This window comes from Cimex lectularius, unplaced genomic scaffold (assembly GCF_000648675.2).
Source record: "Cimex lectularius strain Harlan isolate CLEC.00 unplaced genomic scaffold, Clec_2.1 scaffold65, whole genome shotgun sequence".
Lineage (NCBI taxonomy): Eukaryota > Metazoa > Arthropoda > Insecta > Hemiptera > Cimicidae > Cimex > Cimex lectularius.
The window spans coordinates 752,612-777,991 of record NW_019392646.1 but is presented as its reverse complement, the minus strand read 5'-3'; the positions used below and the strand labels follow the sequence as shown (position 1 = coordinate 777,991).

The window sequence follows — 25,380 nt, the reverse complement described above, 5'->3', positions numbered from 1 at the left end:
TGAACTGTCTGTTCGCTATTGGTAAAGCGGACTGTAGGTAGAATTAATTACTAAGGAATCGATTTGTAGATCGCCCAGCGTTTTTGTGGTTGTTCACCAAGAAGTGTAACTTTAACAGGTGAAATTCCTTCAAGCGTACGGCAGTTTGAAGAAGGATGTGTGATCAGAGCCGGAAAAGGAACGATATTGCTGCTTCCTAACTGAAAACATGGCATTGGGAAACTATACCAATGGAGGAGGGATAAATAATAGGCAATAAGAGAGTCGTAATTCTCCCCGTAATCCTTGGAAGCACGGCCGGCACCGTAATCTGCGCGGAAGGGGCGTTCCGGGGGCATTCTATGTCCGCATTGATTTTTATTGCATTTTATTCTACGCTGCAATCTCAAGGAATGCAATGAGTTTTCCGATTTAATGCTGCGGAATCAAATACGGGCTTTATTTATAATCCGAGACGAACGAATACAGTAAATAATGGAAGGATACTGGCTTACATTTTTGTTTATTTACACTCGCATAGGTTCAGGTGTAAAACAGCTTAAAGAGCTTTATAGTTGGTTAAAAGCTTAAATTTACACAATTATAACCAACCAATTTTTTAAATTTCGTCAAACACTGTTGTCTACTGTTATATAAATTATCAGTTCCACCCTCTTCCCCTTATGTTTTCTTCCTGTCTGCCTATCCTTTTTTGTTGATCTGTAGACAGGCTCGTTTCTACTTATAACCTTCTAGATTATAAATGAACACGGGATACACTTTTATATTTCAGATGTAGCAATTTGCCACCTCGTGAATTTGGTAGATGTGGATTTCCTTCATCCCATATCTCTAAATTTTAAATTAAGGGGAGCAGAAAGGCATAGTATTTATAGTTGTAAGTTTTGTGCTGAAAACTGTGCAAGTTTTTTTAGTGATTTCTGCTAAATAATCTATTTTAAGATTTTATTTTATTAACATTTAAAAGTTATTTATCTATTCTGAATCGAGACTTTTCCGATCAACCTGTACGACTTATGTATAATCAGATTTTAGTGTTCTGAGGAAATATTTTATCTCTTTAGCAAACGAATTTTGGAATGTCTATTCTTATTGTATATTAGAATCTTAAAACGGTTGGTTAATATTTGCCAAACTTAATTACAGTGCTTTTGGAAAAGATATATTTGTATCCCGATCACAGCTGAATAAACGATAAAAATAATATCTGTATAAAAATTGGAACAAAACCGACAGGGTACCCAAAAGGTATGAGAATGGTACAAAACCTTAGTAAGGTACTAACTAGTAGCTATTACGAGACAATTACATAGGATTCTGTTGTCTCCGTTTCTAGGCCTGGAATTGGTGATCTGTTGATAGTCCTATTTTTGTAATTGTGTACATTACTGGAACGTGTCTTTACTATATCGGTTTGAGTTTTAATTTCTTTATGTTAGGTAGGATATCCTGCCACCTCACTGGTAATATTTAAACCTTTTTGCAGTACAAAATCAATTCAACATCTTCAATGGGGAAAGTGATGTGGATCAACATTATAACCCTGTCATATAATTGAATTATTCGATGATTTATGATTACTGTAAGTACATGAAATTGCTCATAAAATTGCGGTTGACAAAGCTAAATGTGTGACTATTGGTGGAGGTGAGAATGATAAGAAAGTTATTGATAGCCAAATCTGCAAGGTGGTGAAAAGCTTTACATACCTTGGGTTGTAGGCTGGTTGTCGATGGGAGCCTTTACGCCGGTTCAAAGCTGAAGCGAGCAGGCTGTAAAAACAACAAAGATGCTTCATTTAGTGCCTAATAATGAATGATCTTCATTCCAGAAAAAATTAAACAAGCATTTTCAACTCAATTATACAAACATATTTTCAAGAATTGGGGCTATTTTAGGAATATTTGGAGAAGGTGTATTAAAAAGACAAGGACAGACCGAATAAGGAATCAAGCATTGAAGGAAGAAATGGAAATAGAGTGAAAAATTAAGGTGGTATGGTCTCATAAGATGAATAAATCCTAGATAGATAGTATGAAAAGGAAAAGGACCTTTCAAGAATTCACGAAAGAAGAAAGATAAGCGATCGGACCAGCGAAAATAAGGGATGCAGAATTAGAGGAAGAAATAGCAGCAAGAAGAAGGAGCAACGATAGAAAAGAAAGCAAATTTTGGCGTGAATTGACTTGATTGCAATTCTACAGAGAAAAACCGGATAATTGTGGTACTTTTTGTGAATTTGCATTTCTTAAAAACTTACTTTGTTTAATTTAAACTTTTTTTTATAAACGAGCTTGAACGCCGCTTTCGTTAGAAAATACCTTAACATTGGATGCAAGTTGCTGATTACTACACGAGTGTTGACATGGTAATCTACCAAGAGAGATGTCAAAAGTCATTATGTACTTAAAACTGCCAATGACTCCAAAACCAATTTTTCCTCGTAGTATCCTCAAAGTTTATAAACCATCTCTTACAATTCTAACGATAGGACAAACGTCACAGTGCAACTGCTGAGACTCAAGAACTTAATTGTAAGAAGAAAACTGCAGGTTGAATAGTTGATATGTCGGTGAAAATTAAATTCGGCAGAATTGTTTTTAGAGCGGGCCCGTTTAATTAACGGAGCAAGAAAGGGGAGGATCCGGAATTGGACGCGTTTTGGCGCTTGAATAATAATTCCTGATTAGGCCCCGCGAGCTCTGTTCTTCCAAGAAATATTTAATTAAATGTCGCAAGGCTATGATGGTTGACTTAGGTCACGTAGCAACACTAGTAACAATGGGGTGGAAAACGTCTGCTGCATACTTCTTTTCGAATCGTTCGCAAGTCAACCTAGAAGTCAGGCAATGACAGTCTTTCAAAAAAAAAAATTAAGCAACAGACGCACAAAATTACGAAAGAAATAATTATTAACAAAAGCCATTATTATTTTTCTTTTTGAGAGAGAAAACAATACAGTCTTTGGAATGTACTGACATAGTAAAATAATACTGGTTTGTAATTATGCTTAAGTTAATTAATTATTTAAAATAGAACGTTTCCGATCAGCCTTTCTTCACATCTTCGCTGGTTGTTCTGTCAAAAAATTATGTCAATGTCAATTAACTAGTTACTAATTATTTAAAATTGTACTTATAACTGTACAGTCTATACGTATGCCTTCTAAGTCCGCAGTGTCCAGACAGCAGTCCTACTATCATCTAGATATAACACGTTCGTTTAGTAGGCTAGTAGTTTTTGACAATTTGATAAGCCGAAGAAAAGTTCAATACAAGGTTCCCTGGTCGAAATTTCCTTGTGCGGGCAAGGGTAATTTTGTTGGGTTTTTCTTCCTGACAAGGCCTTGATGCAATACCAAAGGCTCTGGATAACGTTGTTGCCTTTAATGCCCCGGACTATCCGAGTAGTTGGCTATACTTTTGTTTAATACCCAGCCTTTTGCTCTTCCTGACGCTATGTTCAGCAGAGAGAGTCCAGAAAGACAGAGACTTATTTTCCAAAGCTTATATGAGTTTTAGTCCTTGGTTTATTATCATAAGTGCTATCATGGCATGAGTTCAACGACAAAAAATCACTGAACTTTGAAGAGCTCACGTTGAAGGCTGAGTTCGCCATTCAGCTAAGTCTGAATCAAAACACTGCAGGATGACTGTACAATTTTCAGCTTCTACTGTATAGATTTTTCCATGGGTTCGTAGAAAACAGGTTTAAGCACAAGACTTATTTGAAACCTATGATTTCTTTGTGCACATCAACACATTTAACATATGAAAATATCGCAAGATCTTCGCTCAAAACTGAAGACGAGATTTTTATATGTCATAAAAAAGATAGTATTTAAGGGCTTTAAAAACTGCTTAAACCAAATCTGATTTGCTTTTATTAAAAAAATCTTTTGAAGCTGCTTTATAGATAGCATCGTCCTTTCTATAATTTTTATTACAATATAACAGATATCTCATTGGCAATGATTTTCGATTTATGGTTGACAATGCCAGAACTCATAGAAGCAGAGTTGTTCATCAAAGATTAGAAAACCTGGGAATTTCCCATCTGCCCCTTCCCGCATTGTCTCCAGACATCAAGCCGAGAGCACATGTGGGATGCGTTGCAGAGAAGGCTTTTCGATCACCATCCGCAGCCAGTTGACCTGCAACAACTGAGTGCAGCGTTGCAAAATCTATGGAGCGAAATTCCTTATGAAATAGTGAAACCTTATTGATGCCTAACAGAGGTTTTAGCTAACAGAGGAATGGTATTAATTGTTTTTAAAAAAATAGTGCGTCCAAAACAAAATTATGGTCTTAAAGCCTTTTATTTTGTTATTTTTCAAAATACCTTAATTAAATTTTCCTTCAGTAAAAGGCATAATAATTTTTAACAAATCTTAATGCAATTTACATTAAAAACCAAATAAAAATGTTAGGGGAAGTAAATGCTACAAAATTGGCAATACCCCAATTCATTTTTCAGCAGTTTATATATCGTAATAGTCGTAAATAATCTTTTAAAAAAAATTCAAAACAATTCAATATATTCTGCTATGTGTAAAATTACGTTTTGTGATTGTACAATTCAAAATTATTTACAGACCTTTGTTTGGTTATTGCAAAGTTTTTATTGGATGATGTAGAATCTCAATATCTATCAAGTAAACAAACAAAAAGCAATGTGTTCGTCACAAATAACAAGAGCCATAATTTCCGTGTTCCGTTCTGTTAGAATGAGTTTCACAATCTAAAAAGAGAGACTTTTCCACCCACGAAACGGGAATCAATTTATGTTTCATGTATTCAATATGTTGAATTTCATAATTAAATGGAGGAGTCGGTAGAAGCATTGTGATTGATACACAGTCGAGTGGTTCTGGAAGTGGTTTTTGGAACAAAAGGTCCTTCAGGCTCACTCCTCCGATCCCCTCGTCCTCCAATCGCAAACGGGGGCGGGGATCAATCAGCGCTTTTATCGCATAATATGGGAGTTGAGTCAATAAAAATGACCATATTCCTTTTTTTAATTTCTTGTTCATTTTTAAACTTGTTTTATACTCTTATTTTTAGGCTTTTTTGAAGGTTCAATTTAATTTTTTTTAAATCGTCCACTTGTGCCATTACCATACTTTTTGTTATTAAAAATTTACAATGTTGTTTCTACTAATAATAATTATAATAACTTTTAATAGTATATACCTAAATAAATAAAATTAACATAAACAAAAAGTAAATATTGTGTACGTGCGCTGGTCGGTCGCAATGGAATAATGATAGGAAGAAAGGAAAAATAATAAAATAAAATCGGACTTACTCTTAGCGTGGTCGCAGCGTAGCTCGCCGTGCTCGTAACTGCAGCCAGGAAGAGAACTGCTGCTGTGACAAATTCCACCCTATTCTTTGGCCAAAGGAGAAAAAGGAAATTTATCCAAGCTTGTCCTACCTTGAGGGCCCCTTCCGAACCCAGTGCGATGTGAGGCTACAGAAGGGTTCAGGTCTGAGAGCTGATGTGCACGAATGGCCTGATAGGCAGAAGGGATAAGTCCATTCGTCATGGTATTGAGGGTGAACTACTTTATCGGTTCGTGAGAAGAAGGACGCCCGAAAATATGCCGGATACTGACTTGCCTATTAATTTTCTGAATGTCGGCGTATGCAGCCACGGCATGTAATCGAATAGTCAATCATATATCTGCGATGTCCTTCTGGAGTTTCGGTCCACTTAGCAACCGTTCATTCAAAGACAAACCGGAAGTGTCGGGGTCTGAGGCGTTAAATCGACTCTTATTTTAGTCCTCGAGCTGCTTAGTTTCCTGATCACATGGAGCCAGGATAACTTAATCTGAGGGGAGATTAGAGCGACTCATATGTCCAAGGTGCTAAGTACATAAATGTTATATATGTGGAGAGGTTGTCAGGGGAATGTTGTCAGCGGACTTCGAATCATTTGAAGTAGTCAAGAGTACGGTGGAAATTCTTTCCGATAGGCTAGCATCCGGGTTTAAAGGGGAGAGCGGCGACGTACCTTCTTACATCAATAAAATGGCGTTTAGCCAAATTTTCAAGAGGGTCGTTCTTCGACGATGTATATGACATTCTCAGCTTTCCAGAATTTTTTAATTTCCAGGTCGAGCGTTTCCAAGGTTAATAGAGAGAAGGGGCGTTGTTGGTCAGGATGCCGGCGGTGGAACGAATGAGCCAGACAAATGTGGTTTTGATCGCTCCACTTTCCTGGCAAAGAACCGCCAGGGACAAGGATTTGGGAGGTGTCAGTGAGTGACACAACATTAACAAATGTCATGTATCCTGTGTTTTAATCTCTACACGCTGGACGCTACATTGTGACGCCATGACCATCCGGAACGAGAGCCCGGACAATGCCGATTAACACTTGAGAGAGTGACGATGGTGGTCAAAGAGTCGATCATCGAGTGAGATTGAGGCAGTAATATTCGACACAGGTGGATGTAATAGTGTGGAGTTTATTGGCTGAATATATTTTACATACCGACCTAGACGTGCATTGATCACGAGATTGCTTACCCAGACAATTAACACATCCATTGTGATTTTTTTTTAAATTAACTTTTTCATTCAAGGCTATATTGATACATTGACATAACATTAACAAATGGGAGTCTCGACAAAACGTATAAATTAAATTCTCATATCGCTTGGACCGATTCGGAGAATTTTTTCGGATCTTCGAATCCTGAGAAACTGTTAAAAAACTTTGTTGGCGTGAAGAGATGCTATTCGTGGGAGGCTTAGAGAGTTCAAGTACTTTTACTTGTTGAGAGACAAAATTAATTAACTCTTCGTATCTGGGGATGGTGTCGGGCGATTGCCTGGATTCAAAAGCACGAATGCTATGGGAATCGATGTTTTTAAAGCTAAAACAGCATGGGTTCCGAAACTTCACCCCTCTTACCCTAAGTGACTTTGAAGAATTGCTCAGCTTTGGGCGTAAAAAGAAAGAAAAAAGAAAATAGATTTAGATATATCATTCCATAATCTATGAGATTGGCAGTGACACTGTGTATCCGGCAAGTGGAGAATCGTTTATCAGCCTAATGTACACTTTTAGGATATCGAAATAAGATGTATCACAGATTGTCCATGAAGGGTGTGAAGCCATTATACAAAAACTGAAGGAATTCGTGAAGGTATGTCTAAAGCGTTATACCAAGTATTCCCCACATCTCCCAGAGAAAATGTCTACCAAAACGTCCACAGTACGAAATGACGTTCAACATTGTATAAGAATTGTCTGCCTAAGGTCTTGTAAACATTTTCATACAAAGTCAAACGATTGTCTGTAGTCATGTATAGGGAGAAACCACGCTCAAGGTGGTTCAGTGTTAATCCAACCACTTATTCACAGACTATAGTGACTTCTCCCGCTTGCCCCTTCCGAGGGGGTGGGTCAACATCTATGCACCCGACCGTGTGCCGCATCAGCTGATTAACCCAACTATCTAGATAGAGAAGGCAACTCTATCTCCCTGAGTGTAGGGGGCACCAGCGAAGGAACTACCAGATCTTCTCCGATATTCTTCTATAGCAAGCCTATAAAGAAAGGCACCTCCGAACAACAGGCTCTCCTCTAAGTACCAGCCAGGGACCTCACCTTTGGCCACTTCGATTCGATTCCCACATAACGCTACCGCGCTTGGAACTTGGAACACTCTTGCGCTATCCTATAGTTCAGTTGGTTATGCACCCCTGTTTACATACAGGATCTGGTACCCTAATCCCTCTGTGTTACGATCGAGAACCTACCCTCCGTCAGCTGATTCTGTATGCATTCGAGTGACTCTGTAGGCGTAGACTTCGCATCTTAGCATGCTTTACGCTTCCTTCGTTCGATCTTCCATATGCGCAAATCATGCGCACAAGGTCACGAATACTCTTCGTGCTTTAGAGAGTTCGCCACGCTCTGGGCTACGCCATTATTTTGAGTCTGGAAACCACCTTGCATCCATTGAATCCAACGGTTAGGAGAGGAATATGCCGTAAGACAAGGATTGAGGAAAAGTACGTCCGAGAACGCGAGGTTCACCTTTACCCGGGCATAATATACCATCCTTTCGCACGGTAATCCCCAAGTATTGAGGTACGGTCCCAGTGTAGACGAACCTAGTACACTTTTAGAATATCAAAACAAGCTGTATCATAGATTGTCCATGAAGTCATTATGAAATCACTGAAGGGTTCGTGAAGGTATGTATAAAGCGTTTTGCCAAGCGTTCGCCACAGATGCCAGGTTACGCACCAAAATGTCCGCATGTCGAAATGTTGCGCAACATCATACAAAAACTGTCTCGTGTCACCCATTTCAACTGGAGTCAAAAGATCTGCGATTTTGTTTGCAAAAGCTTGCACTATTCTTTGGCCAAAGGAGAAAATGGAAATTTATCCAAGCTTGTCCTACCTTGAGGGCTCCGTCCGAACCGGTAAGATGTGACGGTTGCAGAATGTCCCGGTCGCGGCACTCGCGCTACTGTTTTTTTACTTTAATTGCTTACGGGCACGAATAAAATGAAATGAAACATCTCGGGAAATTAAAAAAAACAGCTTGAAGGGAGTAATGAAATTGGAGATGATTTGAGGCTAGCGGGACTGTAGAAAGGAAAATCGGGAGCTGTAGGTTAGATAAAACAATGGAAACTGGATGGCATCTAAAAAGAGGCAGTAAAGAAACTAAAAGGGATATAAACGGAAGCAAATTAGTTTGATGATGGTAGCTGAACGGAATCAAAACGGACAGCAAAAAATGGCGGAGTCGAGGAGACGAAAAACGAACTGTGACTGGAGGGGAGTGACAAGGGGATTAAAACAATTCGCTGGCGGGAACAACTAGTTATATATTATATTTAATTAATTATTATTACCATTATAATTAATTATAGTTACATCCATAATAAATATATAAAATATTATTAATAGAAACAATAATGTAAATTTTGTATATATACTTTTTAATAGAAACATATTTCTTGGAAAAAGCACGGAGTGGCGACTTGAGAGGAGTGAGAGGGAATCGAAACGATTCGCTTGCGGTATAACAGTCTTATATGATATAGAATTGATGATAAGTGCAACCTTATTCATATTTCAATGACAATGTTATAAAAGTAATAGACCCAGTGAATAACTTATGCCTATATCTTGCGTTGGGTGTTTTCCGCAAGAGGCCTGTCAACAGTCGTTGTGTTAGGAACAACAGTAACCGCGCTGAGAAAGTGTGCAGAAAAGGTAAGATTACCAATCATCAGAATCACCCCAAGTGAACATAACATTGCCATACACCGTTCGCTGGTATAGACCAGTCCAGAAGACCTTGATATGGCTGGGTATAGATGACTAGGCTGACCTGCGGGATCATCCCTTTCCTAGTACTTACTGTGATTCTTTGTTCGCACTCTGTCGCGGAGCTGCATCTGGGATTCATTTTCTTGCGTCCGGGATGCTCCGCGACAATGAATCTTGAATTTGGTGTGTGGCATTTTAGTATTTTTTGAATCCCATGTCCCATGTTGCGCAACATTAATTGTAAAATTTTTAGGATTAAATTTCCTTTGTTTTATATCATTTTTAATTTTATTAAATTTTTACTTATTTTTTATTAAATACTTTTTATTAAATTTTCTATTTTATTTTGAAATGTAAATTGAGCAGTAAAGCATTTACCTAATCCATAGACTTACCTTTAAATACATTCTCAGTGCCCTGGTGATGGCTGTACAGACTTTAGGAACGAACTCGGATATTATCTGTTTAGAAACTTTGAAAGTATACATGAGGCTTGCAGATGGGAATCCAGTTGCGAGGAAACGTAGAATGATTGCTAGCCTGTAGGTAGCAGAAACTGGCATCCTAAAATTCGTCTCCTTTTTCGAAATCTGTGGTCCAACCATTTCCAAAAGACATTCAAAGTCGACTGGACTCATCCAAATAAAATTTCGGAATCCCATTCCGTCTTCCAATCTAAGTGTGTCAAGAAGATCGTGCCCATGCTTATTCCGATCCTTGAATATCCCATGAACCCACCAATGTTGTGGATTTTTGTTAGCTCTTTTTTTACTCTGTAGAGCTACGTAAAGTGCTATTGCAATACCCGAGAGTGCGACCTCGTTCAACATAGCTCAGACTCAAACTAGATGCGGACACGATTTCTCGAGCGACAATGTTGCGGAGCAGAGTCTGCGACATGTATCCGACAGTCTGCGACAGGGGGTAATTGGCCAGTTGCACAGCTCGAATAATGTTCACACTTTCACCCTGGCCACCATTAAAGCTTCTGGGTTTGATGTTGCTTGTATTTTCTGTTGTGCTGGCATCTTCGGATCGTATACGAAAGCAGTGCCCTAGTTTGGCTTCTTACAAATGGTCTTTTTTTTTACAAAACACCAGCACCCCGAGGGTTCATATGATCTTGTAGTTAAAATACCATAAACTTTAATTTATTATAAGGTTATATATTTGACAAAATGAAAATAATAATTTTCTTAATAATCCTTTATTCCAACAAATTTTATGGCGTTATAATTTGATAACAAATAATACATTAGATAAAACCTTTAATGCCTTTAATCGCACAAATAATATAACATTTTTACAGTCTATATACAAGAATTTTGTTTGTTTAATATATACAATTTGGCAAGTATGTTTTACTTTTTCAAAATAAAATATGAGGCGAATGCTAAATATAATTTTAAATAAGAATTGTTTAAAAACAACTGTTTTATATTACATAATAGAAAAAAAGAAATAACATTTTACAGTACCCTTTAAAAACCACACAATTTACAAATAGTATACATACATCCTTTTAACAAATTGGAGGTCCTCCTACACAATTAGGTCAATAACGACTCAGGTACATAAATCCGATTAATGAAATATATCCTACGAAATTAAAGACTAGCTTAACTTTGATAACAAGTTGGACATAAAAACAAGTAGAAAACTCAGAAAAATAAAGATAGTCAAAGAAAAGCTAGTGTTTCATGATCTTTGAACAAACTTACACTTAAAGTTGGTTTAGTATACGTTTGTCAACCGATAATTTAAGTGAATGCCTTCTTACGTTAACAAAAAAAAATCAAAAATTGTAAAGTCAGTGGTAAGAGTAGTTCTGGTAAAAGTGTTGTCTTCATTCAGCTGTCATTAATAGAAATTAGTCCCATAAACTTGTTTGTAGAAGTGCAAAGTAATCAGTTATATTTCCAAGAGGAACGATCAACTAAAAACAGAAGACACACAACAGTTAAAATATAAAACAGCCATAAGTTATAATGCCATTAGGTTTAATACTTGTGGTATTTTTTCCTCCGTGAGGTATTTATTTATCTTTACATATATCAAAATGTATGTAATCCTATACAGTTTCATAAAATCTTGAAAATCAAAGTAAATAATAATTTTAAAATGTTGTAACATAAAAGATTTGACAATTAAAATATTGTATAAATTATAACAAAAGGTATCCATATAAAACTAAATTTATGTTTGCCTTGACAATACCAAGTAACATAACTTTTAATAGTTAATTGCTTATAGTTTGTTTATAATTATGTAAGAATTATCCCTATTACATGTTTTTCATGATAAGACTATCTATATCGTATACTTTCTATGATTATTATTAAGTCGCAGTTTTTATATACTTTGGATTTTGTTTGAACCAGTTGCATTAACATAATGTTAATACATCTGGTGTGGTGATTGTCATGGCAGCAATGACCTACCACTTGGCCTCCTGCTAATTGGAGGAGGGACTGGCGGTGGGTAAGCTCTAATTATTTCATTTCCCCTCAGGCTCCTTCTTCGTCCGATGGTTGCAGATTGGTGTCCAATGCAGGCCTCAGGGCTTCCTGAACTTCGGCTGTGCTGTCTGTGAAGACTTTTTAACGAGTCTTCATAACTTCCTCTAAAAAATAAATATAAAATTAAATAATTTCATAAATTGGTAAGTCAGTAACATACTGGCTGCTATTGGCTGAGGAATGAGTGGAGGAATGTCCACATGGACAGCAGCCATGGTGTGGCTCAACAATTCCCGAGTCCCTCCCACTTGAGTGAACACTGGCTAAGCTGTTTTTAAGCAAAGTAGTGCTTGGTGCTTTTTCAATCACTCTTCGCCGTGATTGATGTCTCGGGCAGGTTGACAGATGACGGTGCCTCCTCTGTGGTCGCCGGTATCTTTGGCAGTCCGACCTATTTGACACATAACTATCTGTAGAATCTTCAACAAATGTGTTGAGGTGGAACATCGATCTTTGCTTTGTGTCCATATGATCTTTACTATGAAACATAAGGTCCGCGCTCAAAGGCGTTATGCCAACATTGAACATGTCTTTCTTCTTCCTAAAATGACAACAAAAACCCTCTTTTATTATTTATAACTTTAAGGGTACCGAGATTTAAATTAAAAAGAAAAGATATTGAAGAGGGCCAGAAGATTTAGATAAAGAAACAGTGATAGTTTGGAAGAAAATAAATTCTGAAATTTTTTTAATGAAATCTTAAACATGAGTTAAAATAGAACTGAGACGAAAGAAAGTGAAAGTAATTCATAATTAACCACGATTTATGTCGATTATTGTAGAAAGAAAAAAATTAGGAAAATTGTACAATTTAAATTAAACTTACTACATCTATCAAAGATCAATGTGTTCCCAAATTAAAATAAAAAATGAAAGTAAAGAAATTAAATGTATATTGTTTTAAAATGTGAAAAAGTTTTAATTAAATCTTTACCAATCATCCTTGTTTGCCTAACCTCCCTAGATTGGTCTGTCAGATGTCCTTCAGTATTTCGACATCTTCAGATTTCTGTCTGAATGTGTCTGATAGACAAACCCAGTGAGGATCGGCAAACTAATCTGATCAGCAAGGATCAAATTACAAGTTCCCCACAGACCACAGGAAGAAATATCACGATGAAAAAAGTTGTTAATTAATTAGTAATGAGAATTAAGGAAATATATATTGTTATATAAAATGTGTTGTTAATAAACAATGCCCTCTATAAATATTTGAGAAAGATTTTATAAAAGTGTTACATGAAATTAAAAAATGTTAGAACTGGCAGCATTCACCCTCAATGTTAGTGGCTAATAAGTAAAAAGAGATAGGATATTTACTTTGCTTCAAGTTTTAAAATCCTTACAAACCTTCGCTTGTGAAGGCAAATTACACAGAAGACTGAAGTTACTGCACCGAGGAAGACAATGCAGCCTAGAGCAATTGTCGCAAGTTCAAGCCCTGATAAGTTGATATAGCTCTGGGAATAGTTTTTTTTCAAATAGTTTTCATCAGATTCTGGTAACATTATTGAAAGCATGTGGTATGGCTCGATAGCTTTTTTCACTTCGTTAGGATGTGCTTTCAAAACTCTGTGACAAATTTTATCCAACTTAAGGAACATTCTGATTTTTTAAAATAATTTATTTTACTTACTGGTTAAATGTTTCAGAATCAAGGATTACATTCATTAAAGGATCAACAGCATATAAATACATGTCAGTTCTGAAATTTCAATTTTTTTATAAACAGAAGAATAGAAATAGGAAATTTAATACTTACGCATCTTTAGAATCATGTGGCTCCAATTTCCTTACCCTTACATCCAATCCAGTGACGTTTGAAAGAGCTCTGTAATAATATTTTGTTAAATCGATCGATGGTTGAATCCAATAATTAACTATGACAGTTAACTTACCCTGTAATGTTATCTATGTTATGTTCGATTTCAAGTAGCTTAGCACCCATCACCATCACAATTTTTTTTTGCTCATCAAGAACATAAACCTGCAACAAAATGGAAAAACGTTTAACACATGTCGAAAAACTAATATACACTTTTAAAAATAGTTAGCATACAAAAACATTGGCTATGGTAGAAAGGCCATCGTCCATGCCCCTTCGATCTGTAGCTTTAACGTCGAAACCGTACACTTTTCCGCTTTCACCTTCAAAATTCATTATTGCTCTGACTTGACCACTTATTGGATCGATGGCGAATTTTGTAGGCTCAGAGTCGTCTCTGGTCAGCATGTGATATCTCACTTGACCATTGATTCCCTCATCATTATCTGTCGCCTGAAAGCAAATGTTTTAACACAAAATCATTAACAAAATTTTAAAAAAATTATTACATGAAGCCTTATTATTGGATATCCATATGTGGCTGTGGTTGGGATTGCAGCTACATAAGGCCTACCACTAGTTTTGAATTTGGGTGGGTTGTCGTTTACATCTTTCACTCTTACAATTACTTTCACTTCATTGCTGTCTAAAATTACAATGTTGAAATTATACCCAAGGTGCATAAATCATACAAATTATTGCAATAACTTACTCAGATCATTGGGATAAATGGGATAAACTACATGTGCCATATTTTTGGCTCTTTTGATTAATGTAACTTTGATTTTAGCCTGTAATATGTGAACGACCTCTCTATCTGGGCTTACTGTCAAATACAGAGTACCGTTTTTTTGATTTATCAAGAATGCACTCATATCCACGGTTGGAATGAGGCTGAATTTATAGTCCATGTCATTGTTGGTGACATTAATTTTAAGAAGTTCCAAAGGAACTGCACAGTTTTCTTCAACCTGAAATCAACATATTAATTATTAAAAATCTAAAAACTAATCATATGTCAAGAAAACTATACCTCCAGTTCATAATAATTTACAGGAACTAATGTTTTAACAGTTTCCTCAACATTTTCTACTACATCAACTACAGTAACTATTAACAGGGCTGTTGAGCTCATGCTAGGTTGACCAAGGTCCGAAGCAATTATGGTAACGTTGTGAGAGCTTTGCGCCTCATAGTCCAGAAAAGTTGTTACAGTAACAACACCCTCTTTATCGATTGCAAACAACTGTCTGTGATTTTTCTTTCTAGGAATGTCATATAGAATAATTCCATTTCCGTTATCAGGCAAATCAGAATCATTTGCTAGGATCTTTGCAATGGGAACGCCAGGTGCACTGTTTTCAACTACTGAAGCAAAGTAGACTGGGATCATAACTGCTGGTTCATATTGTTCCGGATCAAAATCAATGCTGCTGTATTCTGATGGTGCTGTTTGTAAAACTCTGTCAAATCCATAAAAAATAGGTGCATTGTCATTTATATCTGAGATGTGTATGACAACTTCCGCTGTAGCTCTTTGCCTTTTTTCTAAAGGCCCATTGTCTTGAGATAAGATTTTAAATGAATATCTATCTTTGATTTCTCTATCTAAATTCCCTGATATATGTATGTCGCCCTGACTTGTTATGCTAAAAGGGAGATGTGTGGTGTTATCTCTTTTCTGCAAAATTGTATAACTTATGTTTCCATTTGCACCGTAGTCCTCATCTTTTGCCAATACTCTTCCCACAAGAAATTTGTTATAATTACCTTCTTGGATGGTAAAATCATACCGGGCTTTATCAAAAACTGGTGGGTTATCATTTACATCTTCAATGTTAAATCTTACAACAAGCCAATCTTTAAGACCTCCTCCATCGTTCACAGTGAAATTAACAAGAAACTCAGACTCTGGTGGCAAAAGAGCAGCAACTGTGACCTCTCCATTCATAGGATGAATGGCAAAGTGATGTGTGTTGAACACTTTTGTAAATGGACCTTTGGGAATAAATGTCTCACTGTCGACAACATACTTGAGTGTGGCGTTATCGCCTAAATCTTTATCGACTGCAAGAATTCGGAAAACAACCCTGCCTATCTTTAGCGTCTCTGGCAAAATAATTGTGGTGAAGTCTTTTTTCTTTCTGTTGTCTTTGGGATATGGAATGGTTTCATTGCCCAAGACAATCTGAAGAGCACGTTTTGACCCTGGGATAACTTTTATCGTACCTTCATGAGGTATAAGCATCTGCACAAATTGTGGTGTATTATCATTGACATCGTCAACATGGATTGTCAGTTTTATTTGAGAACTGAGGTTTCCTAAAACAAAAATCAATATTACAAATAAAACTAATGGTTTTAAGTCCTATACTCCGTTTGATTATTGTTTAATTGTTTTCACCATCAATATTTACCAAAATTATATAAGGTGAACACTCATTAAATATAAAATACAAAAATATTTTAATAAACGAATTATAATCATGTTAAAAATTGGTTTGCTAGAGTAATTAGCCTTTTCAAGTTAAAAAGAAATTGTTACCTATACAGTTGGTTGTTACCGATCAATTCTGTTTGCTTATTCTCACTATTTTTGACTGCCAGTTCAGCGATATTCGCAGAAGTATTCTTACTTTGGGAAAAGAAACTGATGATCTTGCAGAACGCATCTGACAGTCCTACCAAGTGAAGATAAGCAGGCCAAAATTATTTGGATAACGACCAAATTCCAAAACCCCCTTTTTTATTAATTTTTTTCTTCTATTTTTTAAACGAGTGTTCGGTCGTCGTTGAATTCGGTACCAATAATCTTCTTCCTGTTGGAGTCAAGGATAAAAAAACAAACATGATTCAAGAACTCGGCACCAGCTCGCCCAAAGTTTAGAAGTAACCATTATTGAACTCGGCACTCAAGTTTCATTGTCATTATAGTTATGTAGCTGACCTTTTATCGTCAACTGATCAGTGGACGGACGGGAGATGTTGTTAGTTAGTGTTGGAAAATTTAGATTTTTCGAACGAACTGTCATCAGGAGAGAATTTCTGGCGAAGTTATGTTGAACAGAATACAGAACTGCTTTGTAATTTTTACATGTAGCAGAAATATCATCGCATTTTGTGATTCGAACACTATTTATTGTGATGTAACCTTTGATAAATGGATAAATGTGACAAATATTTCAAATAGTTCTTCACTTTGCATACCACCAGACATCAGTCGTATGTCCATTAGTTTAATGTTTGCTGGCACAAGAAAAAAACAAAGTATCTGATGTAGTTTTTGAAGGATTCATGGCCAGAATTTAGTCCGAAAAAGGTTATTGTCATTTCGAGATTGCCATTCACAACAGTGGCCGGAAAGTGTGGCCTACAGGTCTACAACGGAAATTGTAGGCTGCATAGATAGATATTTATCTTAGCTTGGTTCCGTAAAATTCAAGAATTAGGGGTAACGACCACAAAAGCAACTGAAGTAGTTTGCCTTTTGTATCTCCGGTAGATGTTGGTGACTGTTTGGTGGAAGACCTGATTGCCGATATGCTCAAAACACGAAATGTACGTAATTGGTGGAATAACTCGTAGAAACTTACATTTCCGAGTCAGCAACATTTCCTCCTGCCATTTGATGATAAAAGTAATAAACTAAATGATAAAATTGAATAAGTTGTAAAAAGGCCTATATCAAAGACTTATACCAATTCAATACCAATTGTAGTACATATGCTATACTTTTTAATTTTGTTTTCGACTGTAAATACACTCAACTTCATGTTCCCCTCTTCTCTCTTTTACTTCTTCGTCGAAGTTCTTGATGCCGAATTTAATAATGTACATTGTGGTGTAATAATGTAACCCAGAACCACTGTGCCATATTTAATGATCTCGAACCGGCTTAGCGCTAAGTAGTACAGAGTAGTTGGCCGCACGAGTGTCGCAACTGCAGAGGCCATATCAAGGTGCCGTTGTTTTAGAGCTGGATTCGTACCCGAGACCCTTACCTTATAGTGATGAGCTCTAATGCCTAAACCGTTGCAGTCAACGACACGACTATCTATTATTATTATTGATTATTATTTCAATTAATTATTCTTTTTAAGTAAGAAATTGGTTGAGATGTAAAAGTTAGCGTCACGAGCGGGATTCGAACCGACGACCTTCGGCTCAAAACGCTGATGCTCTAACCATTTGAGCTATCGTGACTTCCATCCACTGGGACACCAACTCCCCATCTCAAGCTATAGCCTTTCGATTTTTCCTTTTTTTTGCCATTTTTCAAAAATTGTTTTTTCATCTCAACCAAGACCTTACATAAAAATAATAATTAATTTAAAAAAGTAATTTGGTCAATTAATAATGGATTAATTATTACATAATGTGTACCTTTATCTTTCGCCACGAGTGTGAGTGAATAAGTTTCTTTAGTCTCCCTGTCTAGTGGGGCTTTCAAAACGATTTTTCCATTTCTAGTCAGTTGGAAAATCTCACTTCCATCGCCTTGTAGGCTCACGATAAATTCAGAATTAGGCCCTTTGTCTGGATCTGTTACTCTGATGATATGATCAAGTCTGACTTCACATTCTACTCTGCAATCTTCCCTTATATGCCCTTCATACCAGTTTCTATCAAACATTGGTGCGTTATCATTTTCATCCTCAACAGTCACGTGAACCTGTAAATGTATTCATAATTAAAATATAAATATATAAAAATTGCCCTGTGTTAATTACCTGATAGTATCGATCGCCTCGCCCATTGTGGACAATTACTGTGAGAAAATAAGAATCCCTGTATTCTCGATCTAGACTTCTTTGTGTGTACAGAGTGCCGTCTTGCGATACAGCAAACATTGAACTGTCTTCATGGTCAGTGATTGAGAATTTCAAGGGTTTATTTCTCGAGTCTTTTCCTGGACCTACTACAATGCGACCGACCATAGCTCCAGATATATTTTCTCTTACTTTGAACTCCAACAGACTTGTCTTATCCATACTGAAAGGTTAAAATTTTTAAATGGATTTTTAATTTCTTTATCAAATTTTCTATTTGTTTAAAGTTAACTTACTTGCTCATTTGTGACTCGACTATATGAACTGTAAGATTTGTGACTATCGAGACACTCCTATCATCAGTGACAACTGCCTCAAAATCATATTTATTATGCTCATATTTACTTATTTCATCGATAACAGATATTGTTCCGGATCTTTCCTCGATTGCAAAAGGTACTAAACAATAAAATAAAATGTATTAATAAATTTGTATATTTAAAATGTTTAAATATGTTCGGTAAATTTCTAGATTTTATTAAATAAAAATACAATTCCTTTTCTGACAAAACAAAGTTTTTATTTATTTTCAAAGACAACTGTCTAGTTGCCTATCAACTTGTTAACAGTTATTTCAGCTTATTGCAATCAATTAGCAAGATTTAGGAAGAAATGTCTAATTTTTTCTGATTTGATTTTTTGTTTGTTTTTGAAATGCAAAATTTTCATCAAACGTGATTGCTTGAATTGGGGGATTTTGTGACGTAAAAGGATGTGAGATTACCGATTTTCATAAAACTAATTTGTGGGTGATACTAAGGACAAAAATTATTAGATATTCCAAGATTCCAAGCTTTGAAACCAAAGGGCCCTAGGAGACGATAACAAATATTTTAGGTACTAATTTAAATATTTTTTGAAACGTGGTTTTGTGCCTTGTGCATGTATTTCTAGATTATTATATACATCAGTCGACTTTTTTAAACCTAGGATAAGAAAATTATATGCAAGATCGTATCATATGAGATTGGCTACATAAAAAGTTAGAAAAACAAATTTTCAGTAAAGTACGCCAAAAAAATGGTTTTGTAAAAAAGAATCGGATTAGTTTTACGCATCCTTTGAATACAAATTTTTGTACCAAATAAAAATAGACATTTTTGCGCTGAATCAGCAAGGGAGCAATTTTTTTTTCCAGTGTCCAGTGTTCCATTTTTTTTTAATATCACAAAATAGTAATGACTTTAAAACAACCTCACCCATCCATAGGAATTTTTACAGAATTTTAGAGCACGACCACCTAGACGTAATGTCAAACTTGACCTCCAAAAATAAATCTTAACCGAAAATATAAAATAAAAAGTTTAAGAAGGTTTTTGGATGTTATCCTTAGTTTTCTCACTTATAAAGAAATAAAACCCACAGGTTGTTGATAAAGAATATATATAGCTGCATAACTGTCGTCAAAGCGATGAATTTGGAAAAAAGGATAGAAGTTATGAATTTTTTAGTGGAATACAATACACCGTAGAAAACAAATTTTTCAAAAACAATTTTTTCGGTATACTTTCTTTATAGCGTTTTTGTTTTCACAGCATTATATATAGTATTATTTTAATACAATCCTGCATATTATTTTCTTATCCTAGGTAGCAGCAGAAAACTTTTTTTTTTTTTTGGCATTGACCTTTTGTCTTCAGCCATGTTTGTTATTATTATTATTTTTTAAATTTGTTCGTTATAAATTATTTATAAGCTGCAACGAGTTCGTTTGACAAAATTGATCAGGGCCTGATAAACATCGAAGTCTTCTGTACATATTAAGAATTTATAATTATAAGGTTTTGCTATTTCGCACTGGTCTATCTCACCGAACATAGTCTTCCTTATATAGCATATAAGCATATATATATATACCTTTATAACAGAAAACTGTTTTCAAAATTATTTAAATTACCTAAAATATTTTTTTTTTCTTCTCGCCCCCAAGGGCCTATTGGCAAGGAAGCTTGGGCACGTATCTAATATTGTTTTATCTGAAATAAACAAAAAGCACTATGGCATAGGCATCAAATCTCGTTTAATTTGTATTATAATCATCCTAAATAATTTTCATTCTTTATTGAAAGATATATCTACACTCACAACTTTTGTTAATATTATACTATTTGATATATAATTGGTCTTACTTTAAGTCCAATCGAAAGTTGTTTTATTTGAATGATGTTTACCTCCTTCATGGTAGCTATGAAGAAGATCGAAGATGGCCCTGGATTTGTCAATTGCTTCCGTCACTCTGACTTGTCCAATGCTCGTTCCAACCGGGACGTCGTCACCAACCCAAAACTCGTAAGGGGCGCCAACAAAATCCGGAGGAATATTCATTTTATCTGTTGAACAATGAATAAAACATTACCAAAATAAAATACATTTTCATAAGCTGCTATAACAACAAAAATCTGTTCTTATACAGCAGTGATTACAAAACCGTCTGCTGGAGATGGTGGCCGAGGGGAATTTAGGTGAATAGAAGATATTATGCACATTAAAAAATAAATAAATACAATTTAAAAAAACCATTAGCGCTTCCGAGTATAAAATTAAAAATTAAACTGCTTCAAGAGCTCTTTGCAGTACGTCAGTGCAATTTTTGGAAAACCAAGAATTACTAATACACTTGAATGAAAATCGCAATTAGTAGTAAGTGTGAATGTAGTAATTTTAAGCGTTTTGTAAAATTAAAATGTAACTTGAACTGTTGTATTTCTGCCCTCAGCCCTGTTTGAGGAAATCACTAAAATTGACGGCACATTGGCATACAAAATAGGGTTTTTCTTTTCTTTTATTTTGCACATCTGCCTGACATTATTCCAACCTTCAAAAGATTTTGAATCATAACTGTCATTCACTCTATGTTAAAAACTAAATTTAATGTTACGTAGCAGAGAAAATAACAGCAGGTTGAACTAGACCAAAGTAATTGTGACTTTCGAGTATAAATTTTCTTTTTTGAGGTGAGATGTGAGAAATCGTTTGGGCATGAAGATATGTACTTACTTTTTTCAATTTTTGGAGATCTTTTTACTCACAGAAGTTTTAGGCAGCATTCCAACCTTCAAAATGTTTTGAATCATAACTGTCATCCACTCACCGTTAAAAACTGAACTTAATGTTAGGTAGCAGAGAAAATAACAGCAGGTTGAACTAGGCCAAATTAATTGTGAATTTCGAGTATAAATTTTCTTTTTTGAGGTGAGATGTGAGAAATCGTTTGGGCATGAAGATATGTACTTACTTTTTTCAATTTTTGGAGAAGATATTTTTACTCACAGAAGTTTTAGGCAGCTTTCGAATAATAAATACTCATCGGTAGAGAAACTAAAACGAGGTACAGAACACTTGCATAAATCGAACTAATTTTCTGATCCGTTGAGCGACTAGTATGTATAATTTTATCGCCAATTCTGGGCTAACGAAACCCCCTACAAACTTAGTTCTAAGTTTCAGTAAGAGCATTTATTATCCAAAGCGTCGATGTTCTTGTGCAGGGTGAATAGACTACATTATGACTTCATCATCAGAATAGAGAATGATGTCAATTCTTCATTCTCGGGGCAAAACTGGATAAGGCTATATTTTGACAATTGAGATAAGTGCATAATCCGGTGTCTTCAGGCCTGACTTAGTGCTTATTACCCAGCTAGCATTTGACAATTGCATATGAGAAGCAAGGTTTGCAATCTTCCGCAGAAGGTTTCGGTCGATCGAGCCAATATCCGCCTTAAAGTGAACAAAAACCGCCATAATGTTATTTCCCCTTTTTGATTTTTCTGGGTTAACAACATTCACGAGCGAAAAAATATGGTAACCTCTCTTAAAAGCAGTCTAGAATTCTCTTAAGATATTATTTTCGCAGATGAAATCTTCCGTGCCGACAACCGACTAGAGAAATTTATGTGTTTTAAACAGTCTATCTATTGAAAGCCTGATTATTGCTAATTGTAACGTGTCGTAAATGGAAAGTTACCTGAAACGACGACGTCTATAGTAACAACTGCCAATGAGAATCTCCTTTCGCTGGGGTTGGCCGGTTGGTCTGAAGCCTCGACAAAGAGAGCCTTCCTTCCCATCGGAATAGGGCTGTCGGCGATGGTGATGGCTCCGCTTTTTGGATGTACTATGAAAGGTACGGAATGGGAGGTCTTGTTGCCTCTCTTCAGTTCATACAGGACCATGCCATTCCTGCCGAGATCGGGGTCGGATGCTTCCACCTTGCCCACCATGAAACCGATAGGCGCGACGTTGGAAATGGTGAATTCGTAAAGATTGCTCGGAACGAAAGTCGGGTTGTTGTCGTTGGCGTCCAGCAACGTCACCTCGATGTTGACATACGAATCGCTACTTGCTGAAACTAGGCTGGGCATCTTCTCTCTTGCCAGAACACGCATGTTTAGAGTCGGCCTCACCTCTCTGTCCAGCTTCGCCTGATTGCGGACTGTCAGCCAGCCGGTCCTGCTGTCAATGCTAAACGCTTGGCTTGGGTCAACCAGATGGTACACAAATTCACCATTATCACCCTAAAATAAATGAAAGAAAGTTGAGATTTGTCCAGTCGGTATTTTAAAACAGCTAAAACACAATTCACCATATTTAAGTGGTATCAAATATATAACTATCAGTATCAACTAATATAGTCCTCCAATTTAATTTGTAAATTAAATATTTTTATTAAAATACAATAAATTTATTACAAATAATAAATACAATAAATATTTTGTGATGATAATACGTTCAAGGGGAGACCCTAAGGTTGAGGAAGGACAGGAAAGATAGTTCGTGGTTGTTATTGTTCGGATCTTGGCTGAGCATGATCTAACGAACCTTCCTTCCTCTTATTCCTTTCGAAAAATTGATTTATTTTGTAAGTAAATTTGAAATTTTTTGTTGTTCTATTCTGGATACATATATCAAAGAATTTATTTTTCTTTCAATTTAAATTTTTATTTTATCAATAGTGTACCGTTTTTCTTTTCTTTTTTTTTCGTCTCAAGTTATTTATTCCATTTGATCTCACAATTTATAAATAAATATTTTTATTTTATTAAAAAAACAATATTTTTATTGTACAGTTCGATTCTAGATCTTATTTTATGCCACTTTTATTGAAAGAAAATTTTTGATAGGAACGAGTTTTGCCCGACGGAAGGCTTTATAATGTGCTTTTTTCTTTCAGTAAATGTGGCATAAAATAAACTCTAGAATCGAATTGTACAATAAAAATATGGAATTCTCATTTAAATTATCAAAGTTAGTGTCATTTCTTTTGATGAGAAAGTTAAGTTAAATCTGTTACCACCACGCTATTCCTAACCAAATTTAACTTGGGGTTTGTAGAAGACCATTTTTTGCTGAAGTTAATCGTTTCCAAATTATATGGGTGCACTATAGAAGTTCATTATACATGTAAATGAAATAATATCTGTCCTATCACTGAAGTTACGATCTAAGGCCTGCCCTAACGCATGCAATTCCTAATCCTGGACTCTTTCAAACACCAATCACTAAAGTTGGATGGTGGAGTACTCAGCTATCGCCCTTTCTACATACGATTTTAAAACTCCATGGGAGTACTCAATATTCTATCATAGGCTTTCACACTACTCATTCACGCTAATAAATGCATCCACTTTCAATAAACGCCAAAGCGTCCACAATACGAGATATCCATCATGTCTATCAGTACTATAAGCATTTCCCCTGCCGTAGCGATCCTCAATAAAAGGATTAAAAAAAGAAAAACATGAGTCCTAAAAAAGAAAGAGAAAAATAGATGAGAAAGGATTTTTTTAAATCAAAAGCGAAATAGTGGTTCTTGAAAAGAATTAGTAACTGCGACTATGTGGGCCTTCTATTTTAACTTTTGAAGGGTCGTTTGTTGTTCATCTCGAGAAATAGATGAGATAGATTGCGTTGTCATTAGTACATCAATTTAACATCATCACAATTTAATTCGGGGGTTTTGAGTAAAGAGGGAAAGAGAGAGAGAGACAGAGAGACGAGAGAGAGAGAGAGAGAGAGAGAGAGAGAGAGAGAGAGAGAGACAGACAGAGAGAGAGAGAGAGACAGACAAACAGACAGACAGACAGAGAGAGGGGTGAGAGAGGGAGGGAGGGAGGGAGTGGGAGAGAGAGGGAGGGAGAGAGACAGAGAAAGAGAGAGTGACAGAGAAAGAGAGAGTGAGGAAGGGAGAGAGACCTGTCTGCTGCCTGGCGTACATAGATGCAAGAAAGAAAATTAGGTAGGATGAAATACCATCAAGATTTTGCACTGCACCAGTTTTCTTTAAATAAAAACCTTTTCAGCTGGTGCAGCCTTAATAAAGCTGAGCTTCTTATAATATGGCACATTTTTTCAGCTACCGGTAAATGGTATACAACCCTATCACTCCCCTCAGTTTTACCCTGACTGTAGCAATGTGTTGCAGTGAGGGTTCTTTAATCATGAGTTTAATGTGTCTGGCACCTCTGGAAAAATGTTCACCCATTTGTTTTTCTGGACCATTCTGAAATGAATGGTATGGGGAAAGAAGGTTTGATCTTGTTGTCTCAAGTATAGATTCACGGCCTATAAATAGTCTTGCAGATCTTTTGCCTCGTTTCAGTTTGCCTCCTTGCACCCAGTTGTTAGGTTGTTGTCCTTTACAAGGCTTTGGAGTTTTTTGATGCATTTACTGTCTATTTGGGGGGTAAACTTTTTAGGTGCTAATGCTTTAAAGACTGCTTGGCAGTCTGAGCGTATGTAGATTTTATGTCAGTGGATTACAGTTTTACGGATTACAGAGTTTTTACGGCACGGTTGATGGTCTGCTTGAAAGACAGAGGTGAGATGCTAATGGGATTTGGGCTTGCACGGAATATACTTGACCCCATTTCTTCATTTGTTGTAGTGCCATCTGTGTA

General features: G+C 36.0%; 1 protein-coding gene, 1 long non-coding RNA gene and 1 other non-coding gene across 5 annotated transcripts in view; 1 reads left to right on the top strand and 2 right to left on the bottom strand.

Moving 5' to 3' along the window:
* Positions 1-9,025: 9,025 nt before the first annotated feature.
* Positions 9,026-25,380, top strand: part of LOC106660874 — a 52,098-nt gene continuing 35,743 nt past the window's right edge. For both annotated transcript variants that reach the window (XR_001339604.2, XR_001339603.2), the window contains exon 1: positions 9,026-9,251. This is a non-coding gene — a long non-coding RNA (uncharacterized LOC106660874). The remainder of the gene's footprint in view (positions 9,252-25,380) is intronic.
* The window catches only part of LOC106660873 (cadherin-89D), an 84,629-nt gene continuing 70,344 nt past the window's right edge, over positions 11,096-25,380 (bottom strand). For both annotated transcript variants that reach the window (XM_024230449.1, XM_014383888.2), the window contains 16 exons: positions 22,449-22,998; positions 20,653-20,811; positions 18,718-18,880; positions 18,383-18,644; positions 18,036-18,324; positions 14,686-15,974; positions 14,365-14,623; positions 14,162-14,298; positions 13,887-14,105; positions 13,726-13,814; positions 13,590-13,658; positions 13,464-13,532; positions 13,148-13,399; positions 11,988-12,368; positions 11,750-11,931; positions 11,096-11,244 (listed from right to left, as the gene is read on the bottom strand). In XM_024230449.1, coding sequence (XP_024086217.1) covers positions 11,216-11,244; positions 11,750-11,931; positions 11,988-12,368; positions 13,148-13,399; positions 13,464-13,532; positions 13,590-13,658; positions 13,726-13,814; positions 13,887-14,105; positions 14,162-14,298; positions 14,365-14,623; positions 14,686-15,974; positions 18,036-18,324; positions 18,383-18,644; positions 18,718-18,880; positions 20,653-20,811; positions 22,449-22,998 — 4,398 coding nt within the window. In that variant the 3' untranslated portion in view covers positions 11,096-11,215. The remainder of the gene's footprint in view (positions 11,245-11,749; positions 11,932-11,987; positions 12,369-13,147; positions 13,400-13,463; positions 13,533-13,589; positions 13,659-13,725; positions 13,815-13,886; positions 14,106-14,161; positions 14,299-14,364; positions 14,624-14,685; positions 15,975-18,035; positions 18,325-18,382; positions 18,645-18,717; positions 18,881-20,652; positions 20,812-22,448; positions 22,999-25,380) is intronic.
* Positions 17,782-17,855, bottom strand: Trnak-uuu. The gene has a single exon. It is a non-coding gene; the product is annotated as a tRNA-Lys (tRNA).